The 22,459-nt window shown below is 43.5% G+C and overlaps 1 protein-coding gene across 1 annotated transcript in view; it reads left to right on the forward strand.

Annotated features, from left to right (window-relative positions):
- The window catches only part of VAT1L (vesicle amine transport 1 like), a gene marked incomplete at both ends in the record, with an annotated part of 126,587 nt that overhangs the window by 50,491 nt on the left and 53,637 nt on the right, over nt 1-22,459 (forward strand). The window contains 4 exons of the mRNA XM_084257904.1: nt 100-242; nt 5,495-5,598; nt 8,278-8,333; nt 13,652-13,846. Coding sequence (XP_084114030.1) covers nt 100-242; nt 5,495-5,598; nt 8,278-8,333; nt 13,652-13,846 — 498 coding nt within the window. The remainder of the gene's footprint in view (nt 1-99; nt 243-5,494; nt 5,599-8,277; nt 8,334-13,651; nt 13,847-22,459) is intronic.

Consider the following 22,459-nt stretch of genomic DNA (forward strand, 5'->3'; position numbering starts at 1 on the left):
CACCATGGCAGAGTTGGGAAATCCCACCCCACGCCCAACACAACAGCTAGTTGGATGGCACCTCTCACGTATGACTTGTCTCTTGTGTTTCACTTCCAGGGCCAAGCTGTGGCTCAGCTGTGTTCTACCATCCCCAATGTCACTGTCTTTGGGACAGCTTCTACTTTCAAACATGAAGCAATCAAAGACTCTGTGACCCACCTCTTTGATCGAAATGCAGACTATGTGCAAGAAGTGAAAAGGTAAGGTCTTTGCTCTCCAGACACCAAGTAGGTCCTTGCTCATCTCTCTTAAAGGACATTCATAGAGAGGGGGGCTAATAATAATAATAACAACAATAACAACATATATTGGGTGTTGATATTACTAGCTGTGCGCAGAATACTTCACAAGTAGTAGCTCATTTAACCCTCTCAACAACCCTGTTATTATTCCTGTTTTGAAGAGGATAAGTCTGAGGAATAGAAGAAACTTATAAACCTAATATATGAAAGCTAAACTAGCTCTTCTAATGCTGTCTTCACACAGTGAAGTCCCAGAAGGAACACGCAAATATCTCCTACTCATACATGAGGTATCACTCAGGCTCTTGGCGACCCGAAAGCAAATTGGCAAGGGTCATCTGTGTGCTAGGAGATCCTGGCACAGGTGGTAGCAGTGGAGCCTGAATTCAAACCAGGCATCCCAACTTCTGTCTATGAAAATAGCGTGTGCTGAAGGTGGGGGTCAGGCAAAGCTTGAAGAAACCAGTGCAGATGGAGGTAGTGAGGTGTGGGAGGCAGTGGGAGCCAAGGGTCACAAAGTGGGGCTCTTCTGGAAAACACCATAACCAGGGAGCTCCTGCCTTCTGTGTTCCTCATGCAGGTGGTCCATCCCTTCATCCTCTCCCTGTCCTTGATGCGCTGCCTTTACCCCCACAATCAATGATTTCTACTGCTGTCAGAAGAGCAGAGGATAATGGCATCTGAGACCCATCACACTATCACCTTCTTTCAAATGCAACTTCCAACAGTTCATTATTTGTTGTTATTTTGTATTTTTATATTAAATTATTTACAATAAGGTCATGTTGGTTTACAGTACCTTACATTTTAGAGGTACAGGTTCATACCTCTTCAAATGTATGTTACTGCACCACACCCACCACTAAAACCCCAAGAATCTTCCACCACAGTCCACTGAGCACCTGCCCTCTTTGCTCTCGCCTCACCTATCCTCTGGAAGTCTTGGTCTGCAGCATTACTTTTCGAGAGACCCTGGGACTAGAACAAAAATAAATGGGAAGCTGCAAATAAATGTGCCCTCTGTCCCACTAAATCTACCCTCGGGAAGCAATCCTAACGAAGATAAAAGCAACAGGTATGCGTGGCCCACTGCAGAGCCAAATGCTGCTTCTGATTCATTGTCGGTGCTCAGCAGATCCCGACAGGGTGAATTATAGTATTGTCTGCTGGAGTGAAAATTGAGAAGCAGGCTTCATTATCAACAGAAGGAAAATGGTTCAGTTGATCATGCTAGACCCACATTGCAGTCTCAAAATATGATAATTGTGAAGACTCTGAAAAAGGCAGAATTCCAGATTTTATCTACACTGTGATCACAGCTTTGTATAAATTCTTGGCACACCAGGACTTGAAAGAAAAGGTGGGGGGGATCCAACCCGTAACATGTCATAGAGTGGAATACAGTGATTTCTCTTTATTTATTTAGGTCATGGATTTTTTTGTTCATAACACTATTTTGTGTGTGATTAACTAGAAAAATAACATAAAATTTCCTAAGATAAAAATTCTTTCATAAGCCTGTTAAGCTATACAATTTTTTTGAACATGTTCTTAGTTGTTGTTTTTTTTTAAAGATTTGTTTATTTATTTATACAAGCACTGGGTACAGTCAGAAGTGTGGGAGGGTGAGAGAATTCACCAGAGCCAGAGCGGGGAGCAGAACAGGCAGAATGATGAAGTACACTGCTGAGGGGAGCAGCTGGCACAGCAGGAGAGGTTTGTCGTGCCATGTGGGACCCTCGCTGGTGGTGCTGCAGAGGCTCAACCGCTGCACCACCAGGGGAGGCCCAACATGCTCTTAGTTTTGAGACAGGCATTGCAAAGGGAACAAGGAAAAAGTATTTATTCATACAGACCTAAACTTTATGTCATTTGCCCCTCCTCTGTTTGGGAGGACATGACTAACTTTGAAGCCAAGGAGAATAATTAGAAGCCTTAAGTCAGGTGCATCTGACTCTAAGGGCCTTAAGACAGAAGCAGAGACAATGTAATGTATCCCTAGACCACGTGGCAAGGCCAGAGTTTCTCACTTTACAGACCAGAAAACTAAGACCTAGGACCAATCTGACCTCAAAGTCCTGTGATTCTGTGAACTCTCTAGTCGCAAACCTCCACCTGGTTTTCAGAGAGACTTCAGGGAACTTTTGTGGGTGAGGACCCTGTTCTTCCCATTGATGGCAGGGATGGTTTCACAGGTGTGAACAAGTGTCAGAACTCATCAAGCTGTACACTGTAAATATGTGCAGCTTATTGTTCCTTGTGTCTCAGCAAAGCTGATAAAAACCCTGCCTTTCAAAATAATTGAATAAACAATATTTTTTAGACCTCATTTTGTGAGAAAAGGGTGCACAATATTACTTAAGACCTGGTGTTCTTTTGTTTGTTCATTCATCCAGTCAACAAATGAGCCACAAAGGCACAGTGTGACCTGGGGAGACAGACAGGTAAAGGAATAATTGCAGATGCTGGAGTTAGCACCTGGCAGGGAGCTGCAGGGCTCTGCAGGAACTCAGGGAACAGTGTCTAAATGGAGGTTTATCCAACATCTGGGAGCCCATTTTCAGGCATCTCCTGTTTTATGAAGAAGCTATTGTCCTTGTTATTCAGAGGACACAGTGAAAGTGCTGCCTGAGTAAATAGTGTCACCCACCTAGCCCCAGGTGGTTCTGGCTCTAGGCTTTTTGTCTTTCTGTGGTTCACACTCACTAATACAAAGAATGGTAGTGCTTGGTCCCTGAGTGATGGAGCCAGAGTGTACAGATGAAAGCCTGCAGGGTAGAGTGAGGTGCTAGGATGGCAGGAAAGGGCTAGATCAGGGATTCTCAGCCCCAGCACACTGAATGTTGGGGCAGGATAATTCTGTTGTTGGAGGCATCCTGTTCTAGGAAGGTTAGCAGCATTCATGGTGTCTACCGAGTAGTTATCAGTAGCTCTACCACCCCTTAAGTCATGACAGTATAAACTGTCTCCAGGCAATGCCAAGTGTCCTGGGGTGGGGATGGGGGAAAAAAACCTCTCCTAGTGAAGAACTACTGGGCAAGATTTACATGAGGCTCTTGAAAGCCCTTAAATAAGAGTTAAATTGGATTGTGTCAGAACAATAGAATCCATTTCAGGGTTGAGACAGGCAAGCACTATTAGGAAAGGCAGGTCTGTGAAGAATTGATTTGGCTTCTGTGCCCAGGGTAAGTAGAGAAATGACGCCAGAGTCAAGGAGAGTGAATCACTTGAGGAAGAGGCAGTCATGGAGGTCTTCACAGAGAAGATGACGTGGTGATGCCATGACTGGGTGGTGCCAAGAGAGGACACACTGGCTTCCTGACAACAGGCCTGGGAAGCTGACTGGTTTCCTTTATACAGGACATGAGAGTCAGCTCCCCCAGGGGCTGGTCAGCTGACCAGGAGAAACAGGGACTGGAGCTTGGGTGAGTGAGAACCCCAAGTGACTGCTGGGAGCTGGCTCTGAAGCTGAAGAAACAAAGATGACACAGGAACCCAAACCAAAGCTGCACAAAGTCCATAGAGGAAGGAGTCAAGTCCATGTGGTAGGGAATCTGCTGTGTGCCACATGACTTAGGTCTGTGGGTCCCAGTCCTAGGCCAGGCTGAGGGTATAAGTTCAGAAAGAAGTAGAGATGATACCTCCTTCCTGTTCTTCTGCACCTTTGGTGCTGAGCACGAGGCATGGCACAGAGTAGGTGCTTAGCAAAATATTAATGGAAATGAATGAGGGTAATAACTTGGAGAGAGGGAGAAAGAGATTAGGAAGAATTCTTAGAGGTGGTATTGCTAAGGTTGTGTGGAAGCCATCAGTAGTAAGTTTTTACTGAGAATCCTACTGTGTGCCAGGCACTGTGCTCAGCACCCTGTAAAAAGCCTACTCTATACCCATTACTGTGATAAACCCGATGTGCTGTGCTCAGCCCTCTATGAAAAGCCTGCTATGCATCAGGTTCTGCTGGGCCTTCTGCAATAGCTTCATTCCTTGTCACAAGTTCAGAGGTGCTGGTTAAAGGTACAGTACAGGTGCACTCCCAGAATAAAGGAATTCAGTAAAAGAAGAAACGTAAGCCAGACATCCAGCTGGAAATGAAATTTACAATAAGGAGGAATTAATTTCTTGGTGAATTCAAAGGGTCTCGCTCCCGGTAATGACACTCTCCGGCTTACCACCACTCAAGAGAGTCTTCATTGACTCTTGTGGTAGGAAGCAAAGAGGTAACATTCACAATAAAGAGGCCAGGGGTTGGGGACAAAGAAAGGATCAGCAATTCCAACTTGCTGCTGAATTTGGCCCAGGGGATCTCTGAGCTGTGCTATTTTCTTTGCTTTTGAAATCTGCAGAGATTTACAACACTGGAAAAAGCAGACAAAGGAACTGTTCATTGCTTTTGACCCCTTTCCTCAAAGACTCCACTTCAGATTGAACCTCAAAATTGGTTGAATAGAAGTTTGCAAAATTAACTTGAATTATGACTTCACTGAGGAGGGAGGTGAAGAGAGAGCAAAGCCATTCCCTTCTACACCTGAAGTTCTGTGATGACTGAGAACATGGCTTTATGCACCACTCTTTTCAGCACCCCGGACAGCACCTGATACATTACCCCATGCTCCTGGCAAATGAACTGTTAACTGGTTGACTTACAGAGTGACTATTATGTAGCTGACAATGAGCCAAACATTTCATTTGTCACCTCATTCCATTCTTAGCACAAAGAAGCTATTTTCTCTTTATAAAGGAAAAAGGTTAAGGCTGAGAGGAGTTGAGTGGGGCAGGTAGCTACAAATTCAGATTCTGATGTCTGTGCTCATTCCTCAGCACAGGCTGGGTAGCATCAATCTCAGTTGGATTCTCAGCCACCTCCAGCTTTATGAAATACTTAGAGCACACCCAAGTTGGTCAATACACCTCCCCGACTTCTGCCCCATTTCTTCCTACTCCCAGAGCTCTCATTATTATGTTTTTTTTTGTTTGTTTTTGTTTTTGTTTTTGTTTTGTGGGACCCTCGCCAGAGGCTGGGGAACGAACCAGCACTGCAGAGGCTGTGGGCAGCCTCGCAGCCCAGCACTCAACCATTGAGCCACCAGGGGAGGCCCTCATTATTGTTGATAATGGGAGTAAAAATAAGATACAGGAAGGGAAAGAGGATGGAGAGGTGGTCCCTGACAGGTCTTTTACTTTGTCTTTTACTTTGTCTTCTCCCCATTTAGAATCTCTGCTGAAGGAGTGGACATCGTTTTGGATTGCCTCTGTGGGGAAAACACTGGGAAAGGTCTCAGCCTTCTCAAACCCCTGGGAACCTACATTTTGTATGGTGAGTATAAACAGATGTGGGGGATGTGGTCAGATATGGACAAAGCCTCTGAGATATGAAAAATGTTGATATGTTGGGGGCAATGAAATTGGGGGGAGTTAATTATTTAATGTTTTCTATAATTTGCTATATTGTCTTTGCTTAATTATAAAAATAACATAAATGTCTACAACTTAATTGTCCCCCAAGAGCACTTGTCATTCCAAAAGGGATAAAGCAACACCAACCCAATGTACTCAAGGAGATGAGATTTGACCCACTGAAGGTTATGCAGATGGGGAATATCAACGGCTTTAAGGTGGTTCAAAAGGTGAAGGAATTAAGAACCCACAGTTGGATGGAGAGGAGTGGCTAGGATATGGGCTTTTTTTAGGGAGGTTCTTCACAATTGGAAATGACAGAGCAAGGTACATGCTTTCCTTTTTCTAAACTATTCCTTAATGTTCCAAGCAAGACAGAATGCAGGATGAAGCAGGTGTCTGCTTCTGCCTCCACTAATATGCTCTTGGTTTTGGAGGATTTATGAAAGACATTTGGGAACAGGTTTTCTCCAAAAGATGAGACCCCATACCCTCTTTTTTTTTCTCTTCTCTAATAGACCTGCAACTAATATTGAGGTTATTTGAGATTTGAGATTTTTGGCACCTCCATCCTTGGCTGGTTCAATAGAAAATTGAGTCTTTGCTATGTATAACTGAGTTTTCCCTGTTATTAGCTACCAAACTTTTAAAAAGGATATCTGAAAGTTTCAAACAATTTTTTTGTTATATCAGATCATGATGATAGAAAGAGAGGAAATAAAACTTTCCCTTGCTGGATGTTCCAGCATTTCAACAGTGGCTACATATTTGAAAAATCTTTGGAGGTAGTTGCATAATTTTTATATTACTTCTGTCAGTGAGAGAACCTATGTGCATCAATGCATGATGTAGGGATACTGGGTATGATGGACATGTGAGTCAAGTGCAGACAGACCATTCATTTATTTTCACTCATTCACCAGTTCTATTTTTGCCCCAGTTCCATGATGTCATTTTGGCAAAATATAACTTGATCACATCACAGCTATCTAATTTACCACAATGATTACTTGATTACTAAGTAGTCATAGCCTATTTTCATGATGTTTCATGGTAGTCACTCTAAAAAGCAGAAGGTTAACCACCTAGCTATTAGATTACTCAGGCCATGTGATTAAATTTAAGACATAAAAAGTTTTTTCATTAAATGACAAGTTGTCTAAGAAGGACTGTCTCCTAAATATTTGGGGGCAAGACAAGAAAGTTATTGAAAAGATACCAATATGTTATTAGATCCAATAAGAGCATTCTTGATCACTCCTAGCCCCCACCTTGGGGAACCCCCTAAAGGGGTCTTTTTATCTAGGGAATATTTCCCAGCTATACCTCCTATCTTTCCTCTGACTATTGCTTGTTCCAATTAGCAAAGTTCAGTTTCTCACATTATTTTTCTCAAGTAGTTTTTACCTTTCTGCCAAGATAACCTTGGAGATAACACATGGGTCACACCATTTTCTAGGTCTCTGAAGCTGTCTTCACCCCCATTTGCCCTTCTGCACCCTACTTTGTCCATCCATCTAAATTCTAACTCGGCCCCATGTATCCCCCACCACTTAAATGTTCAGTCCATGTCAGAGTCCTAAGTGTTTTACTTGCCAAGGAATCAAATTGAAACCATAAAGCAGACTCACACAGGAGTTCATTTCTCAGTTCCTAAGAACAAAATCAACAAAACATTTCAACAATTCATCATTATATTAGAATGTTGGCCTAAATCACACTTTGGCTCCAGGTCCAATTTTCCAAAGTCATGAAATGGTCACTGTGAAAAGTGTTGCATTCTCTTTGAGCCAGTGACACTTAGCTAAAATTAAGTCAACATGATGCAGCTTATCCCCTTCCTTTTCCTTATTTTTTCAAGACTAAATTAAATTTGTTTTCAAGCTCTTGATATTTCTAGACCAAAGACAACTGCCATTCTTCTATGTTTAGCAGGAGATGGGTTTTTAAAAAAAAATATATTTATGTATTTATTCTTTCAACATTGTTCATTTTTATGTTTGATTTCTCCCCTCAGGTGTTAATCATTGTAAAATCCCCACCACCAAATCATCTGTGAACTGTCACCATAGTCTCTTGTGCTCTTCACTCCCCTGTTTTGACCCTTCTTCCTGCCCCTCCCCTGCTGTATGTCTCAGACTTATAGTTTGCCTGCTAGTTTTGTCTTTTTTTTTTTTCTGACTCCTTGTTCAGTTTCCCTGCATTCCTCTATATGTGAAACCATTCAATATTGTCCCTTTTCCTTCTGACTTATTTCACTGAGAACAACCCCTTGCAGCAGCATCTATGTTGCTGCAAATGCCATGAGTTTATCATTTTGATTCTGTAGTGTGCATATACCACATCTTCTTGATCTAGTCATTTTCCTTGGGCATTTGGGTTGTTTCCATAGTTTATCTGTTGTAAATAGTGCTGCAATAAACATAGGAGTGCAGGTTTCCTTTTGAAGTAATTATTTGTGTCCTCTGGGTAGATTCCTAGGAGTATAATCAATGGGTCATATGGTAGTTCCATTTTTAACAATTTGAGGGTCCTCCACACTAGCAGGAGATGTTGATTTTCATTAGCTAAAGCTTGATTTGGGACTCTCCATTTGCAGGTTCATCCAACATGGTGACTGGAGAGACCAAGAGCTTCTTTAGCTTTGCAAAATCCGTAAGTATCGCACATGTCCAACATATTGCGGTGGCATGCCCATCCCCATGTGTGCACTCCTTCATCGAAGGCTACTGACCTGACAACTGCAATGTGTCCTTCCTTGGCACCATTCATTTTCAACAAAGCCTGCATCTCCATCCTGCTCACCACCTATAGGCAGGCCTTGAGCTGCTTTTATTTCACTGAAGCAGAGAGTTTCTGAGTGAGCCCAGGAAAGGGGTGGAGAGTATCAGTGAAACTCCAGAATGCCTTCTTTTGATTTCAAAGAGACTGCTTAAGGGTTGGTGTTTTTAATCACTGGTCAACACTAAACTTAGGACTAGTCCATCTTATTTGTTCCATGGAGAGACCGGTTTTGCAGTTTGGCCATGTTCTGACCAGGTCTCTGGGGGAAGTTGTGATTTCTCTGTATTCCTACCTTATTGAGTTGGAGATACAAATGGGACCCTACAATTTTAGCAGGTTCCTGGGTGATTCATATGCCCAATCAAGTTTGTGAGCCTTTAGCTTAGATAACCAGGGGTTGTTCTGCCTGCAGTTGAGAAGCCACATCCCTGGGCATTCATCCCACTGAAGAAACTCTCAGGTCTGCCTTGCCTCCTAGATCTACACTTGCTAGAATTAAAGTAATTTGGGCTCAGACTTTGATTTTACCCCCATGTCCCCTTCCCACATACACAACAGGGTGTTGCTTCTTCTCATACAAGCTTGCTCTGTCTTCCTTCCTCCCAGACATCTATGTCGCCAGTCAGTGCTGCTGGCATCTTGTAATTATCTACTACTGGTGGCACTGTGCCAGGCATGTGCCAATGAATGGGTGGGTGACTCTTACATTCTAATGGGAGAGACAAAGTGAAATAACTTAAACATATTAATAACATAATTGTCAATGGTCATACAACCTCCAAAAGGGATAAAAATGAGGTTCTGAGTGAGCCCAGGAGGGGGTGGAGGCATTTTGAATAGAGTGGAGTGTAGTCAGGGAAAGCGTGGTAAAGGGTTTAGAATTCATTGTAAGTGTGGAACTAGGAGGGATTCACTTGCCCCCTAAGTGCAACTCTGGCTGCCAAAGACGTCACTCCAAACATTCCTGATTCTCAAACTGATTAATTTGCCTTGTCCTGTGAGATCAGAATAAAAAGGCTTTTCTCTTGCATTTGAATTTTAAAGTTCAAGTCAAGGATCATCGTAACTATAGAACAATCAGGGAGCAAGAATGGAATGGAATGAAGAGGGCAGTCTGGAGCATGTACCTTGAAATCAGACTTTGTGCCACTCACAGCTGTTTTGTTGCTGTGGCTTTAATGAGTGGGACACTGCCAGCCTGCTGTGGGTAACCAAGTTGGTCCCAAATTACATACAGTTGTAAGAAGTGTTTTCCCTTTCTCCCCGAAATACACAATCACAGTACACAGTGTTAATGAAATAATTGCACTGTGCCCAGGCTTAATGAGGACACTCAGAAAAACAGCCAGGCTAGAGGCTGACATTCTCCTGCTTGAAACAGGGGTGCCAATTACCAGACTAGTTCTCAGCTCAAGGTCAAGAATGAAGATGGTTTCCTTTCAGTTCCATATTAGTGGATCAGTTTGAAGCAAATTAATGGTAGAGCATACTAAGGGAAGGAATAATGACTTTGTCCTGGAAGATTGTAGAAAGGGATTTTCTTCTCTACATTAAAGAATGCTTACAAATTATCATATTTGGAATCATCCATAGTTTCTCATTCAGTTAGTTATGTTCTACCTTAAAAATTCTACCGAGGGGCCTCCCCGGTGGTGCAGCGGTTGAGTGCTGGGTTGCAAAACTGCCCGCAGCTTCTGCAGCACCGGTTCGATCCCCGGCTGCTCCCTGGCCTCCGGAGGAGGGTCCCACATGGCGCGCAGACCTCTCCTGCCGCCCGCTGCTCCCCTCAGCAGTGTGCTTCGGTCCTTCTGCCTGCTCTGCTCCCCGCTCTGGCTCTGGTGAATTCTCTCACCCTCCCGCACCTCTGACTGTACCCAGTGCTTGTATGTATCAAGCAATCAATCAATCAATAAATAAATCTTAAAAAAAAAATTCTACCGAGCCTGTGCTGACTTGCTTGTTAGACATGCCATATGCTTTCACACCATAACAATGATGCTAATAACATGTTGGTGAAGTCAACTTTTAGAGAGCAGTCTGACTCCAAATTCAGGGCTCTCACTCATTAAAGCAAAAATGTCCCTTTCTAACTTAAGATGATAATGATAATAGTGTATATTTATAGAGCAGCTTCTGCAGGGTAGACACTGTTCTAAGTACTTTGTATGTATGAACACATTTGCTCTTCGTGACAGGCTCATAAAGCAAGCAAAGCACAGAGAGGGACGTGATTTGCCTAAAGTTGCACAGCTAGTAAGTAGCAGAACTGGATTTTAAAACTAGGCATTTGGCTCCAGACCTCACTGAATTCACGAAACTGCAGATCAGTGGGCATTTATTTCATAAACACATACTGGGACATTGTAGACACACTGGGAACACGACTTATTATGCATTTCTCTAACTTTAATTTTGCTGCAAGCAGCCCGTGGCCACATAGCTTGCCTATACCCTTAGGGAATGTATTTAGCAAAGAATTTTGTGTATGTACCTTATTCCTAATTTTTATCTATCTTGTCCCATTTATCCTGGAAAGAGGCAGGATATAAATAAACACACCCCGAACATAAAATATTACAAAATGTTCAAAAGTGTCATTGCATTCCTCTTTGCCTTATATAGTAAACTGATATTTTGCCTCTTAAATATCTCTAGAAGCTGATTTTCTAACTCCTAACCAACATCAAAGAAAACGTAGTCAAATTATAACACAGCAGTTACTCTCTTGTTAATGTTTGGTTGTTCCTGTGGTTAGTGGGTTATCTGCTTGTTTTCATGTCTGATCTGGGTTGAAGATGGCCTGGAAAAGACAGTCGTGTTCCCCAGTGCTGTGTGCCCTGCTTCACACTTCTGTCCAGGGTTCTCTGCTTCAGCGCTACTGGCATTTTGAGCTGACTGTCTTTGTTACGAGGGATGGTCCTGTGTATTATAGGAGGTTGAGCTGCTCCCCTGTCTTCTACCCATTAGATGCCAGCCCAAACCTGCTCCCTCCACTCATCAAAGCACACAGTGTCCCCAGACATTACCAAATATCCCCTAGAGGATAAAACTGCCCCCTTGGTTAAGAACTATATTTGGTCCCAAAACTGCTGTTCCTTCTGTATTATGCTTCCCCCTATGCTTCTGTATCTAACGCTTTCCCACATACCTCTCCAGTGCTAACCTTCTTGTTATTGCTCCTGGGATACTTCTCCTGCAGGCAGAGTCATCACCTCCCCCCCCACCATTTCCCCACCACCTGGGTAAATTTCATGTGCTCTCATCCCTATCACCACCTTACATGAATCCAAATCCCCGTGCTTGACACTAATGTCTTCCAGCCAACCTCAAAGGTGGTATCCTGCCCCTATAGGTAGCTTAGAAAAATGAAGCACAGATATAATGAGTGAGTTGAAGAGCTCGGATTGGACCCCAGAGTGGATAATCCTAACCATGTGCCTTCATGATCCAATTACATGTGGCCTAGAAGGGGTTTTCATCTAGGGCTCTCCTGCCTGCACCTTGAGCTATTCTCCTTAGCATCACTGTCTGCCCTTTCCCAAGCATTGGCAGCATGACCTAGCCAAAATAGTGCTTAAAAAATACACCACCTGGCTTGTGGTTTTATTTGCTTTCTCTATATTCCACACAAGTGAAATCATCGAGTATTTGTCTTTCTCCTTCTGGCTTAGTTCACCTAACATCACCCCTTCCTCCAGTTCCATCCATGTCATCACAAATGGCAAGAGAGTTCATCTTTTTCACAGCTGCGTAGTATTCCATTATATGTATATGCTGCATCTTCTTAATCTACTGCTCTGTCAATATGCATTTAGATTGTTTCCTAGCTTGACTATTGTAAATAGTGCTGCAGTTAGCAGAGAAGTGCATAAAATGCCTTTGAGTTAATGTTTTTGTATCATTTGTGTAGATAGGAGTGAAACTGCTGGATTGTATGGTAAAGCTACTTTTTAATATTATAAATCTACTTTATAGTATTTTAATATTAATATCCTCCATACTGTTTTCCATGGGGGCTGGAACAGTCTACAATCCCACCAACAGTGTCTGAGTGTTCCTTTTTCTCCGTGCCCTCACCAACACTTGTTTCGGGGTTTTTTTGTTTTATTTTGTTTTGTTTTGATATGAACTATTTTCACAGCTGTGAGGTGGTATCACATTGTGGTTTTGATTTGCATTTCCTTGATAATGAATGATGTTGAACATTTTGTTCATGTGCCTGTTGGCCATTTGTATGTCTTCTTTAGAAAAGTGCCTATTTAGTTCTTCTATCCACTTTTTTGATTGGGTTGTTTTTAATTTGTTATATTGTATAACTACTTTTTTATTTTAGAATTCAAGCATTGCTCTATTTTATTCTATTTTTCATTTTATTATTACTATTATTTTATAAATTTTGTATATTTTTTACATTTTGTGGATCTTGGATTCTAGCCCCTTGTCAGATATATGGTGTGCAAATATTCTCTCCCATTTGATAGGGTGTCTTTTTGCTTTAATGATGCTTCTTTACGGAAAAGCTAAACCAAAATAAACCCTAAAAATATGACTGCACAATTGAGGCTGCGGGAGAGGGATGGAAGATACTAGTGGGATGGAGAAAAAGGAGGGAGGTGTATAATTGTCTCTAGTAAAGGAATGTGAGGGCCTCCCTGGTGGCGCAGCGGTTGAGCGCTGGGTTGTGAAACTGCCCGCAGCCTCTGCAGTGCCAGTTCGATCCCTGGCTGCTCCCCGGCCACTGGAGGAGGGTCCCACATGGTGCGCAGACCTCTCCTGCCGCCCGCTGCTCCCCTCAGCAGTGTACTTCGGTCCTTCTGCCTGCTCTGCTCCGCGCTCTGGCTCTGGTGAATTCTCTCACCCTCCCACGCTTCTGACTGTACCCAGTGCTTGTACAAATAAATAAGTATATCTTTAAAAATAATAATAATTAAAAAAAAAAAAAAAGGAATGTGAGTGCCCGGATGATGGAGTTAGCATGGTGACCTACATCTGAGAAAGTGTGAATCCATTCCCCTAAATCCTATACAGTGTGGTAGGCCAATGTTACCTCCATAAAGGAAAAAAATGAAAAGAAACCACTCATGCTCCCAGCATCTGCCTGATGGCCATCTAGTTCATTCCCTCCCTGTAATGCTGAGAACCGAGTCTGCCGCTGAGTCCTGTAATCCCTACTTCTTCTCTCCTCACAGTGGTGGCAGGTGGAGAAAGTGAACCCCATCAAGCTGTATGAAGAGAACAAAGTCATTGCGGGGTTTTCCCTTTTGAACCTGCTCTTCAAACAGGGCCGCGCAGGCCTCATTCGAGGAGTGGTGGACAGACTCCTGGGTCTCTACAACCAGAAGAAGATCAGACCCGTGGTGGACTCCCTCTGGGCCCTGGAAGAGGTAAGAATAGTGTTTTCCTCTCTGCACATAGTCTCTTCTGTTTAGTCCAGACAGGTCTGCGCAGCCAGGTAGAACCTTTTCCTAAATGATTTTTTTCTTCAGGTTTGTTGGTTTTAAATGAAGGGCCTAAGAGCCTCTGTCCTATAGTATTTGCTTTACATACAGAAATACTTAATATTCCTGAGTGGTTCTCAAACCACATGCCTCACCATACTGTTTGTGCAAAGCATCCTTCCCTAGTAGCCCACCAGATTTAATGGATGGATACAATTTACCTTTGTTAGAAGAGCCCAGAGATACTGTTGTGGTGTCATTTATACTGTGGCTTTGTGGGTGTCTAAGAAGCCAAGGTCGGGGGCAGCCAGTGGTCCATAGCTAGCATAGCTGGTGCATGGAGCTCCTGCAAGACTTTGTCTGTGTCACTCTGGGTGTTGTAATTATTGATGAATTGTTGGTTGGGGTTGAACTGAGTATTCCTTTTAACTGGTCTGCCACAAGTTCTGGCATTTGAAAGTATTCCTTGATCATGAAAAAGTTAAGAACCCCTGATGGGATCTGTCAAGATACTAAAGTGGGGACTGATGGTGTTGGTTCAGATAATATGAGTCAGGAGAGAGAGGGTCTAGAAAATCCCTCATGACAGGGAGGTCTAGTGAGTTGGAAAGACATTAATGGCACCTTCTCGAGAGGAGGAAATTAAGAGATGTGGCCCAGTTTTCAAAGGGTGTCTCACTAAGAAATCTTCCTAAGTCAGTTTTTTCATAACCTTAACTTTAGGGAGCCTTGAAACCCCTGAGAAGTATTTTCAAATATGTGGGGAGTATATGTCTGTTTGTTTGCTTTTTAAATTTTTGTGTGGGTAAGTGACTTACAAAACAGGTACCTTTTTGTGTTTTGGGGAGTCACAAATAACTTTAAAAAAATCTTACAGACTCAGAGATCTTGGGATATGGGTATCCTCCTGGCATGAATGAAAGGTGGTACTATATGTCTAATGGACAAGGTTGGCCAAAATTATATGGATTTCCTAAGCATAGAAGTCCTCCAAAGCTTTAAAGGGTCAGTATGTAATCAAAGAGGGCCTGTTCTGGCTCCATGCAGCAGGAGTGTGTATACATAAGTCTTATAGTCTCGTCAATGGTTTTTAAAAATCCAATCACAAGAAATCCTGTTCCTTATGATAAAAGGAATACATGCCAATTATAGAAAACTCCTAAATTAACCAAAGGCATAAGGAGAAAACAAACTGCAAGTCCACATTCCAGAGATGGCTAACATTGCTAACATTTTGGTTCACTTCCTTCTAGTCTTTTTTCTAGTGCAGATGCTTACGGTGATTCCATTTATCAATAAAACAGATCAGATGATACCTTTCTTTTGCTGGCTAATTTCCAAAATGCCTTATTTTTTTAAAGTTTATTTATTTATGCATGCAAGAGCTGAGTTACAGGCCAGAGGTATGGGGTGGGGGTGGGTGAAAGGATTCACCAGAGACAGAGTGGGGAACATAACAGGCAGACTGACTGAAGTACACTGCTGAGGGGAGCAGCGGGCAAGACAGGAGAGGTCTGCTGCACCATGTGGGTCGCTCTTTGGCTGGCCACAGATCAAACTCGTACTGCAGCGGCTGCAGACAGCTTCACAGGCTGTGTCTTAACCCTTTGCGCCACCAGGGAGGCCCTAATTTCCAAAATGCCTTTCATTACACTTTTCTTGAATTTTTTTTTTAATTTCATGAGTCCGACATCCAAATGGCCTTTGTATGATATGTCAGTGGGACAGAGAATGACTAGACTGCACAGTCAGCAGGTTCTCAGTGGTCAGGGAGGAAACTGGGGATAGAGAGTAAGTAAGAGGCCCATGGGGACAGAGAAAAGGACTTCAACTCAGTGCCCAAAAAGGACCCAACAAATTTGACAGCATTTAAGCAATGAATGAAATCCAATTGGGATCTAGTTGCCCTGTGGGTCTTTGTTTTATTATTTGAAAACATTCCTTGGTCATAGTGGTGATTGTGCATTATGACTACTATGCAGATTGTGTTAAGTTATGACTGCTGTGCAGAGGCTGGGGTACAGCAGTGACAGATGGCCAAGATCCCTGGGTTCTTGGAGCTCAGGGGGTATGAAGGGGCAGAAAATACTGAAGTGAACAAAAATAAGTGAGGTGTTTGCCAATAGTAATAATTTCTTGGAAGGATTTAAATGAAGTTCTGTGTCGGCAAGTAGTGGAGGGTGAAGCAGTTTTCATAGAACAATTCTTTCTATTTCTTTTTCATTGCCTCCTTATGATCTCCTTTAGATATTTTTTTTGTCCTGATTACTCCCCCAATGAAATTTTGATACCATTAACATACCTTACGTATCTCTGTCTCTCTGTCTCTCTCTCTGTCTCTCGCTCTCTCAAGTATATCTGTGCTAATATATTAAAAGAGTAAGATGTTTTTACCCCCCAAGAGTCAGTGTTCACCCCCTTTGGGAGTAGTATCAGTCCCACTTGAGAGTACATGCTGCTGAGTGACTTTAAAGAAAGACTGTCGTTTGAGCTGTGACATGAACAAGGCAAAAACCTGGAAGGAGAGCCTTCAATGCACAGCAACTCTCAAAAGCAAAGGGACAAGGAATAAAGGATTTGGTGAATTTGAAGCATGAATATATGGCCAGTATCCCTGGATTACTGTGAGAAAGGAAGGGAAGACGGTGGTGAAAAGAGAGGCTGAACAGGTTGCCAGGGGCCACATGGAAATCGGGATTACACTCAATTCCATGGGAGGCAGCTCAAGGGTCAGGTTCCAGAGGTGTCCATTGCATTTCCAAGGGCATTAACCATCAGGGAGGAAGCAGGAATTGCTAAGCAGGGATCCAGGCTCCAACTGCATCAGTCTATAGTCAAGGAAGACCTCCACTCAACTGAGGAATGGAAGGGGGATCTAAGCTGAGCTCAGGTCTAAATGGAGAGTTCTAAACAGCCATGCCTGATATGTATGAGCCAGTGTGGGGAAAGTGGCTGTGCATACGATGTCAAACCAGGATTGGCTCAAGGAATGGAGTCAACTGAGGATGCAGAGGTCCTCAGAACCCACGCTGACTAGAGATAGGAAAACCAAGGGCAGATGTGGTTGACTGAGGAATGGATCATAGGCCTGCAAGTCTGGGTACTTCCAGATGCTTCCCAAAGTCACCACTTCCTTCCATAGCCACCACAGCATTATAGCCTAAGCTGAGCTCCCTTCTGACCAGGTGTTGCACTTTCGTCCTGCCCTTTTAGGTCTCTCCCTGCAGACTTACCACCACCTCACCCAGACCATGTCCACCCACTTGAAGTCTTTCCAGGGCTTCCTACTGCACCCAAATACAGTATAACTTCCTTTCCCAGCCTGGACAGCCCTGCCCATCTCTTCAACCTCACTCCATCCACCTCACCTCCTCCAGCCACATTCCGATGGCACGTGTTTCTCATGAATCCACCCAAACCTTTTCTGTCTTGGGCTTTTGAATCTCTTGCTTCCTAAAGCTTGAACATTTCTAATCCAGATTTTCACAGAATTGCTTCCTTATCCTCATTCATGTCTTAGCTTCACTATGACCTATACAAGAGGGGCTTTCCTGCTGAACCCCCTCCTGAAAGTACATCCCCCACTACCACTGCCAACCCCACCTGATTCTTCCCCGCATTGCCCTGTTTGATATGCTCCATTGTATTTCTCACTGGTTGAGATTATTTTGTCCATTTATTTGTCAACTTTTTTAGGCCCTCGTTTCCCTTCCACTAGAATATAAACAGCAAATGAGGAAGGACCTTGACAATACTATTCAAGACCCCAGTAGATGCTCAGTAAACATGGATTACATGGGCAAGCTGACTCGACACCACACAGATATAGGACTTGCTGGATGCTCTCCATGCTTAACAATAAATAACTGTTGAATGAATGGATGCATGAATGAGTGAACAAGCTGTACTAAAACAAGATACTACTTTCAGATGAATTTGACATGATTAACATTTTGGCTGAATGATTCTTTGATGGCAAGGTGGGTTGCCTCATGCATTGTAAGATGTTTAGCAGTATCCCTGGCCTCTATCTTCTTTTAAAGATTTATTTATTTATACAAGCACTGGGGTATAGGCCAGAGGCACGGGAAGGTGAGAGAATTCACCAGAGACAAAGCAGGGAGCAGAACAGGCAGAAGGACCAAGTACACTGCTGAGGGGAGCAGCAGGCGAGACAGAAGAGGTCTGCTGTGCCGTGTGGGTATCTCCCTGACTGGCTGTGAATCAAACCGGTGCTGCAGAGGCTGCAGAAAGCTTCACAGCACTGCGCTCAACCCACTGCACCACTGGGGAGGCCCTCTGGCCTCTATCTTTCCAGACACTGGCAGAGGTCCCCTTGGTGGCACAGGGCAGAGGGAGAAAGCACCCCGAGTTGAGAACCATTGCTCCAAAAGAAGCCATATTGGTTAAGACTGTCACTGGGAAAACAAAGGAAGTTTAAGTCCCTGTAGCAGGCTAGTTCATCTACAGAGAGGAGACAGCAGCTGCCTGTTTGCCAACAAAAGCATCCATAGCCACTTGTCAGTAACACCCACCAACATTGCGAGGGTTCTTTTCTGCAATATTTACAGACATCTGTTTAGAGCCACAGTTGGGCCAAACGCGGCTATTTATCAAGCCCACGCAGCTCTTCTGGGTTGGAAGAGAGTAGCGCATACTTATTACTTGCAAACCTCTGAAGGAGGCCTATAATGATCCCCCCCTCCCTTTGGTAAGTGATTTTACAAAATTGCTTTTCAGGCCAGCACTATAACTTCATCTGTGGAATATAAAGCCCACAGGGATTAAAAGAAAATTTCTTGGGCTCTCTGAGCCCTCAGACTAGAAGATTTAATAATATCAAAGACGATTAGGGTTTCTTTTCAGCCATCTGTCTTTGACTTTATTGTGAATTTAATACACAAAGCAGAGTGGATATGCTGTGGCTTTGGCTTTGCTTCTAGATATTAAATGTGCAGCTGTACATTAAGGTGGGAAAAATAAGTTAATATCTCTAAACAGTTCAGAGGTATTGCTAGAAAAGGGATGAAAAAGACTTACATTTGTCTGCCAAGCATCAGTGATATTATGGAGGCCTACTCTGTGCTAGTACTAATTTGGGATGTAAAGTCCATAGAAGGCATAGATCACATGATTCCCTAGCCCTTGAGGGTATGGTTTGGTTTCTGAGACAACACAAAGACCTGTAAAAGAATTAGACAGTGACTTAGTATTTAATCACAGGTCACTGGTTTCAAGTGTCACTGAATTTGAAAGTGAGAGAAAGATGTTAAGTAGGAATGAGTGTTCAGAGATGACTTTAGGAATGAGGCGAGCTTGGTTGCAATTGGGTATAGTCTTTGGATGATGTTGGGGTTAAAAAACAAGATCGTAAATTAGCAGGAGGGATGAGCTGAACAAAATAATAGAAGTAGGAGTTTAGGGTGGTTGGGACGAATAAGTCTGAGCTAAACAAAGCAGAGGTTGCTGGCTGGGGAGGAGGGGAAATAAACTGGTTTGGTCAGTATAGCCAAATCTTGGAGGTTTCACTGGCAGCCAGGGGAGTTTGACAGGACATTCTGGGTGAGGAGGTTGCTATTTAAAAGTGTGTCCTAAGAAGCAGGGCACCATTTTATCTTTCAATTCCTAGAGGCACATCCTGGTGCCCAGTATGATACAAGCAGCAAACCTGGGCTATGCAGCTGTGACATCTGCTTAAAATTCCCTTTACTAACCTGCCATTGGATAGCACACACAGAGCTCGGTTATGAGCTGAATTGTGCCTGTCCAGTTTCATATGTTAAAGCCCCAACCTCCAATGTCTCAGAATAGGATTGTATTTAGAGACAGGGTCTTGAAAGATATCATTAAATTAAAATGTGATCTTGGGCAGGCTGTAATCCAATTTGATCAGCATTTTATAAAAAGAGATTAGGACACTCAGAGAGACACCAGGGATGTGTGTGCACAGCTAGGACCATGGGGGACGCAGAGAAAGAGCCCAGGAGAGAGGCCCCAGAAGGAAACCGACCCCACCTTGGACCTCTTCACATCCTCCAGAACTGTGATTAATTAATTTCTGCTCTTGGAGTCCCCTGGTCTGTGGGTTTTCTTATGGCAGCTCTAGCAAACTGGTGCAGGGTTCCATGGAGATGTTGGTAATTCTAAAATCTTTTAAAGGCATCGTCTGCAATATTTTACAACACTGTTTACCTAAAAGTCTAACTGCATGCTCCAATAGGGTGCCATTAGCCACATGTAACTATTTAAATTAATATTAGGTCTAATTAAAAATTCAATTCTTTAGTTGTACTGGAGTACAAAGACCTATATACTAGCCGCATCCTTATGGTCAATAGCCACTTGGAGCTAGTGGCTACTAGATTGGACTGGGCAGAGAGAGAGCTTCTCATCATGGCAGAAATTCCATGGAAGCTGGTCTATCAGAGGATGTCACCCTTCTGTTTGGTGGAAGTAAAATATTCTACCTGAGGCCTCCCCTGGTGGTGCAGCAGTTGAGCACTGGGCTGCGAAGCTGCCCGCAGCCTCTGCAGCTCCGGTTCAATCCCTGGCCGCTGGCAAGGGTCCCACATGGCGCACAGACCTCTCCTGCTGCCCGCTACTCCCCTCAGCAATGTACTTCATCAGTCTGCCTATTCTGCTCCCCACTCTGGTGAATTCTCTCACCCTCCCGCGCTTCTGACTGTAACAAGTGCTTGTATAAATTAAAAAAAAAAAAAAAAAATCTGCCTGCCCAGCAATCTGGTATGATTACTTTTTTAGTAAGTTATATTTGTTGTGTTCTTCTTTCCTGATCTCTCTTGGCCTTGAAGTTCAATGCCCAGTTGAGTCACATATTTGATCTAAGTGCCCTGAGTCCCTCATGATGCATTTTCCTCTATATTTTCTTCCTTTCTGTGGGTGGTTGTCATTCAATGATATGCGTTTTCCATTCTATGTCATCACAAATCCTAGACAGAGATAGGTCTAACATAAAGAATGAGTGAAAGAAAATTAATGTGATGCTGAGCTGACAGGAAGCCTTATCTGTCCCAGAACAAGAGGGTGACTTGATACTGTAAGATTAATGTTGAATACCGGTGACAGAGAGGGAGGAATGACCCTAGAGACAGGCTCGTTGGGGTGTGAGTGTCAATTTTGAACAAACTACTGACTAACATCAGACCAGACTGTGAATTTAAGAAAGGGTAAAGCTACGCATCTGAAACAGATGCTTAAAGACTAAGACTCAAGGTCCTCTCCTGGTGGTGCAGGTGGTTGAGTGCCTTGCTGTGAAGCTGTCTGCAGCCTCTGCAGCCCCAGTTCGATCCCAGCCAGCCGGCGAGGGTCCCACATGGCACAGCAGACCTCTCCTGTCTCGCCCGCTGCTCCCCTCAGCAGTGTATTTCGGTCCATCTGCCTGTTCTGTTCCCCGCTCTATCTCTGGTGAATTCGCTCACCCTCTTGCGCATCTGGCCTATACCCTGGTTCTTGTATAAATAAATAAATCTTTAAAAAAAAAAAAAAAGACTAAGACTCAAGGAGAAACCATGGAAAGTCCAACTTATTTATGGCAGTTGGCAACTGGTTGGCATGGACTTATTTAAACACTTAGGGCTTCTGACGCACAGTTGAGGGTAGGGAGAAGGTTGGTTTGGAGGGTGGACTGGGGCAGCTAGTCTGATCAGGAGGCCACTGCAGACTTAGAGGTCTGAGTAGATTAACCCTAGGTGTAAATGTGGGCAGTGGAATGGAAGAGAATTAGCAAATGTGAGACCAAGGGAAAGGACAGAAATAAAAGATAAAGATTAAAAGAAAAGCAAGAGTCAGAGAAGATCAATGGGCTTTTAGCCTGGGATATCAGCGCTGGGGTTCAGCAGCACCCCTTCAGTTAGAGGTGGTAGCAGCAGCTGGTATGCCTGGATGTGTGTTTGGTTGCAGGTGATGGTAGAGCAGGAAGGTGGAGATGTCCATGGGCAATTCCAACCCACAACCACAGGGTCTGAACAGGGAAGGAGAGACGTGGTTGCTAGAGGCGTGATGATGACCACTACTGTTGCCATTTCTAGGGGATTCGATATGAAGCAGACATTGTTCTAAGTGTTTCGCCTGTGATAACTCATTTAAATGCCCCGTAACCCCAAGGTGCAGCTACTGTTATTCCCATCCTACAGGTCAGAAAAGCGAGACTTTGGGAAAGTCAGACTTATCCAACATCCTGGCTTATAATCGAATTTAATGGAAATTGGAGCCCCAAGGAAATATGATGCATTTTGAAAAAAATGGCCAGAAGTAAACACTTTGAACAAAAGAATGAGCGAAGTAATTATATTAGCAAACACTCGGGATGGCATGTTCAGTATATGTGCCAAGTACTTTTTCAAGCACTTTCCATTAATTAGCTCATTTAATCCCTGTGATAGATGCCATAGATCCAAATGGCAGGTACTGTTACTAATCCTGTGATGCAAATAATGAAATGGGCTTAGGGATGAGAAATGAAATACGTTCTGTAAGGTCACCTAGCTGGCCCATGGTGGGGCTGGCTCTCGAGCTCGAGCCTTGGACATTCATTCACTC

The sequence above is a fragment of the Talpa europaea genome, assembly GCF_964194135.1.
Source record: "Talpa europaea genome assembly, chromosome: 16".
Classification (NCBI taxonomy): domain Eukaryota; kingdom Metazoa; phylum Chordata; class Mammalia; order Eulipotyphla; family Talpidae; genus Talpa; species Talpa europaea.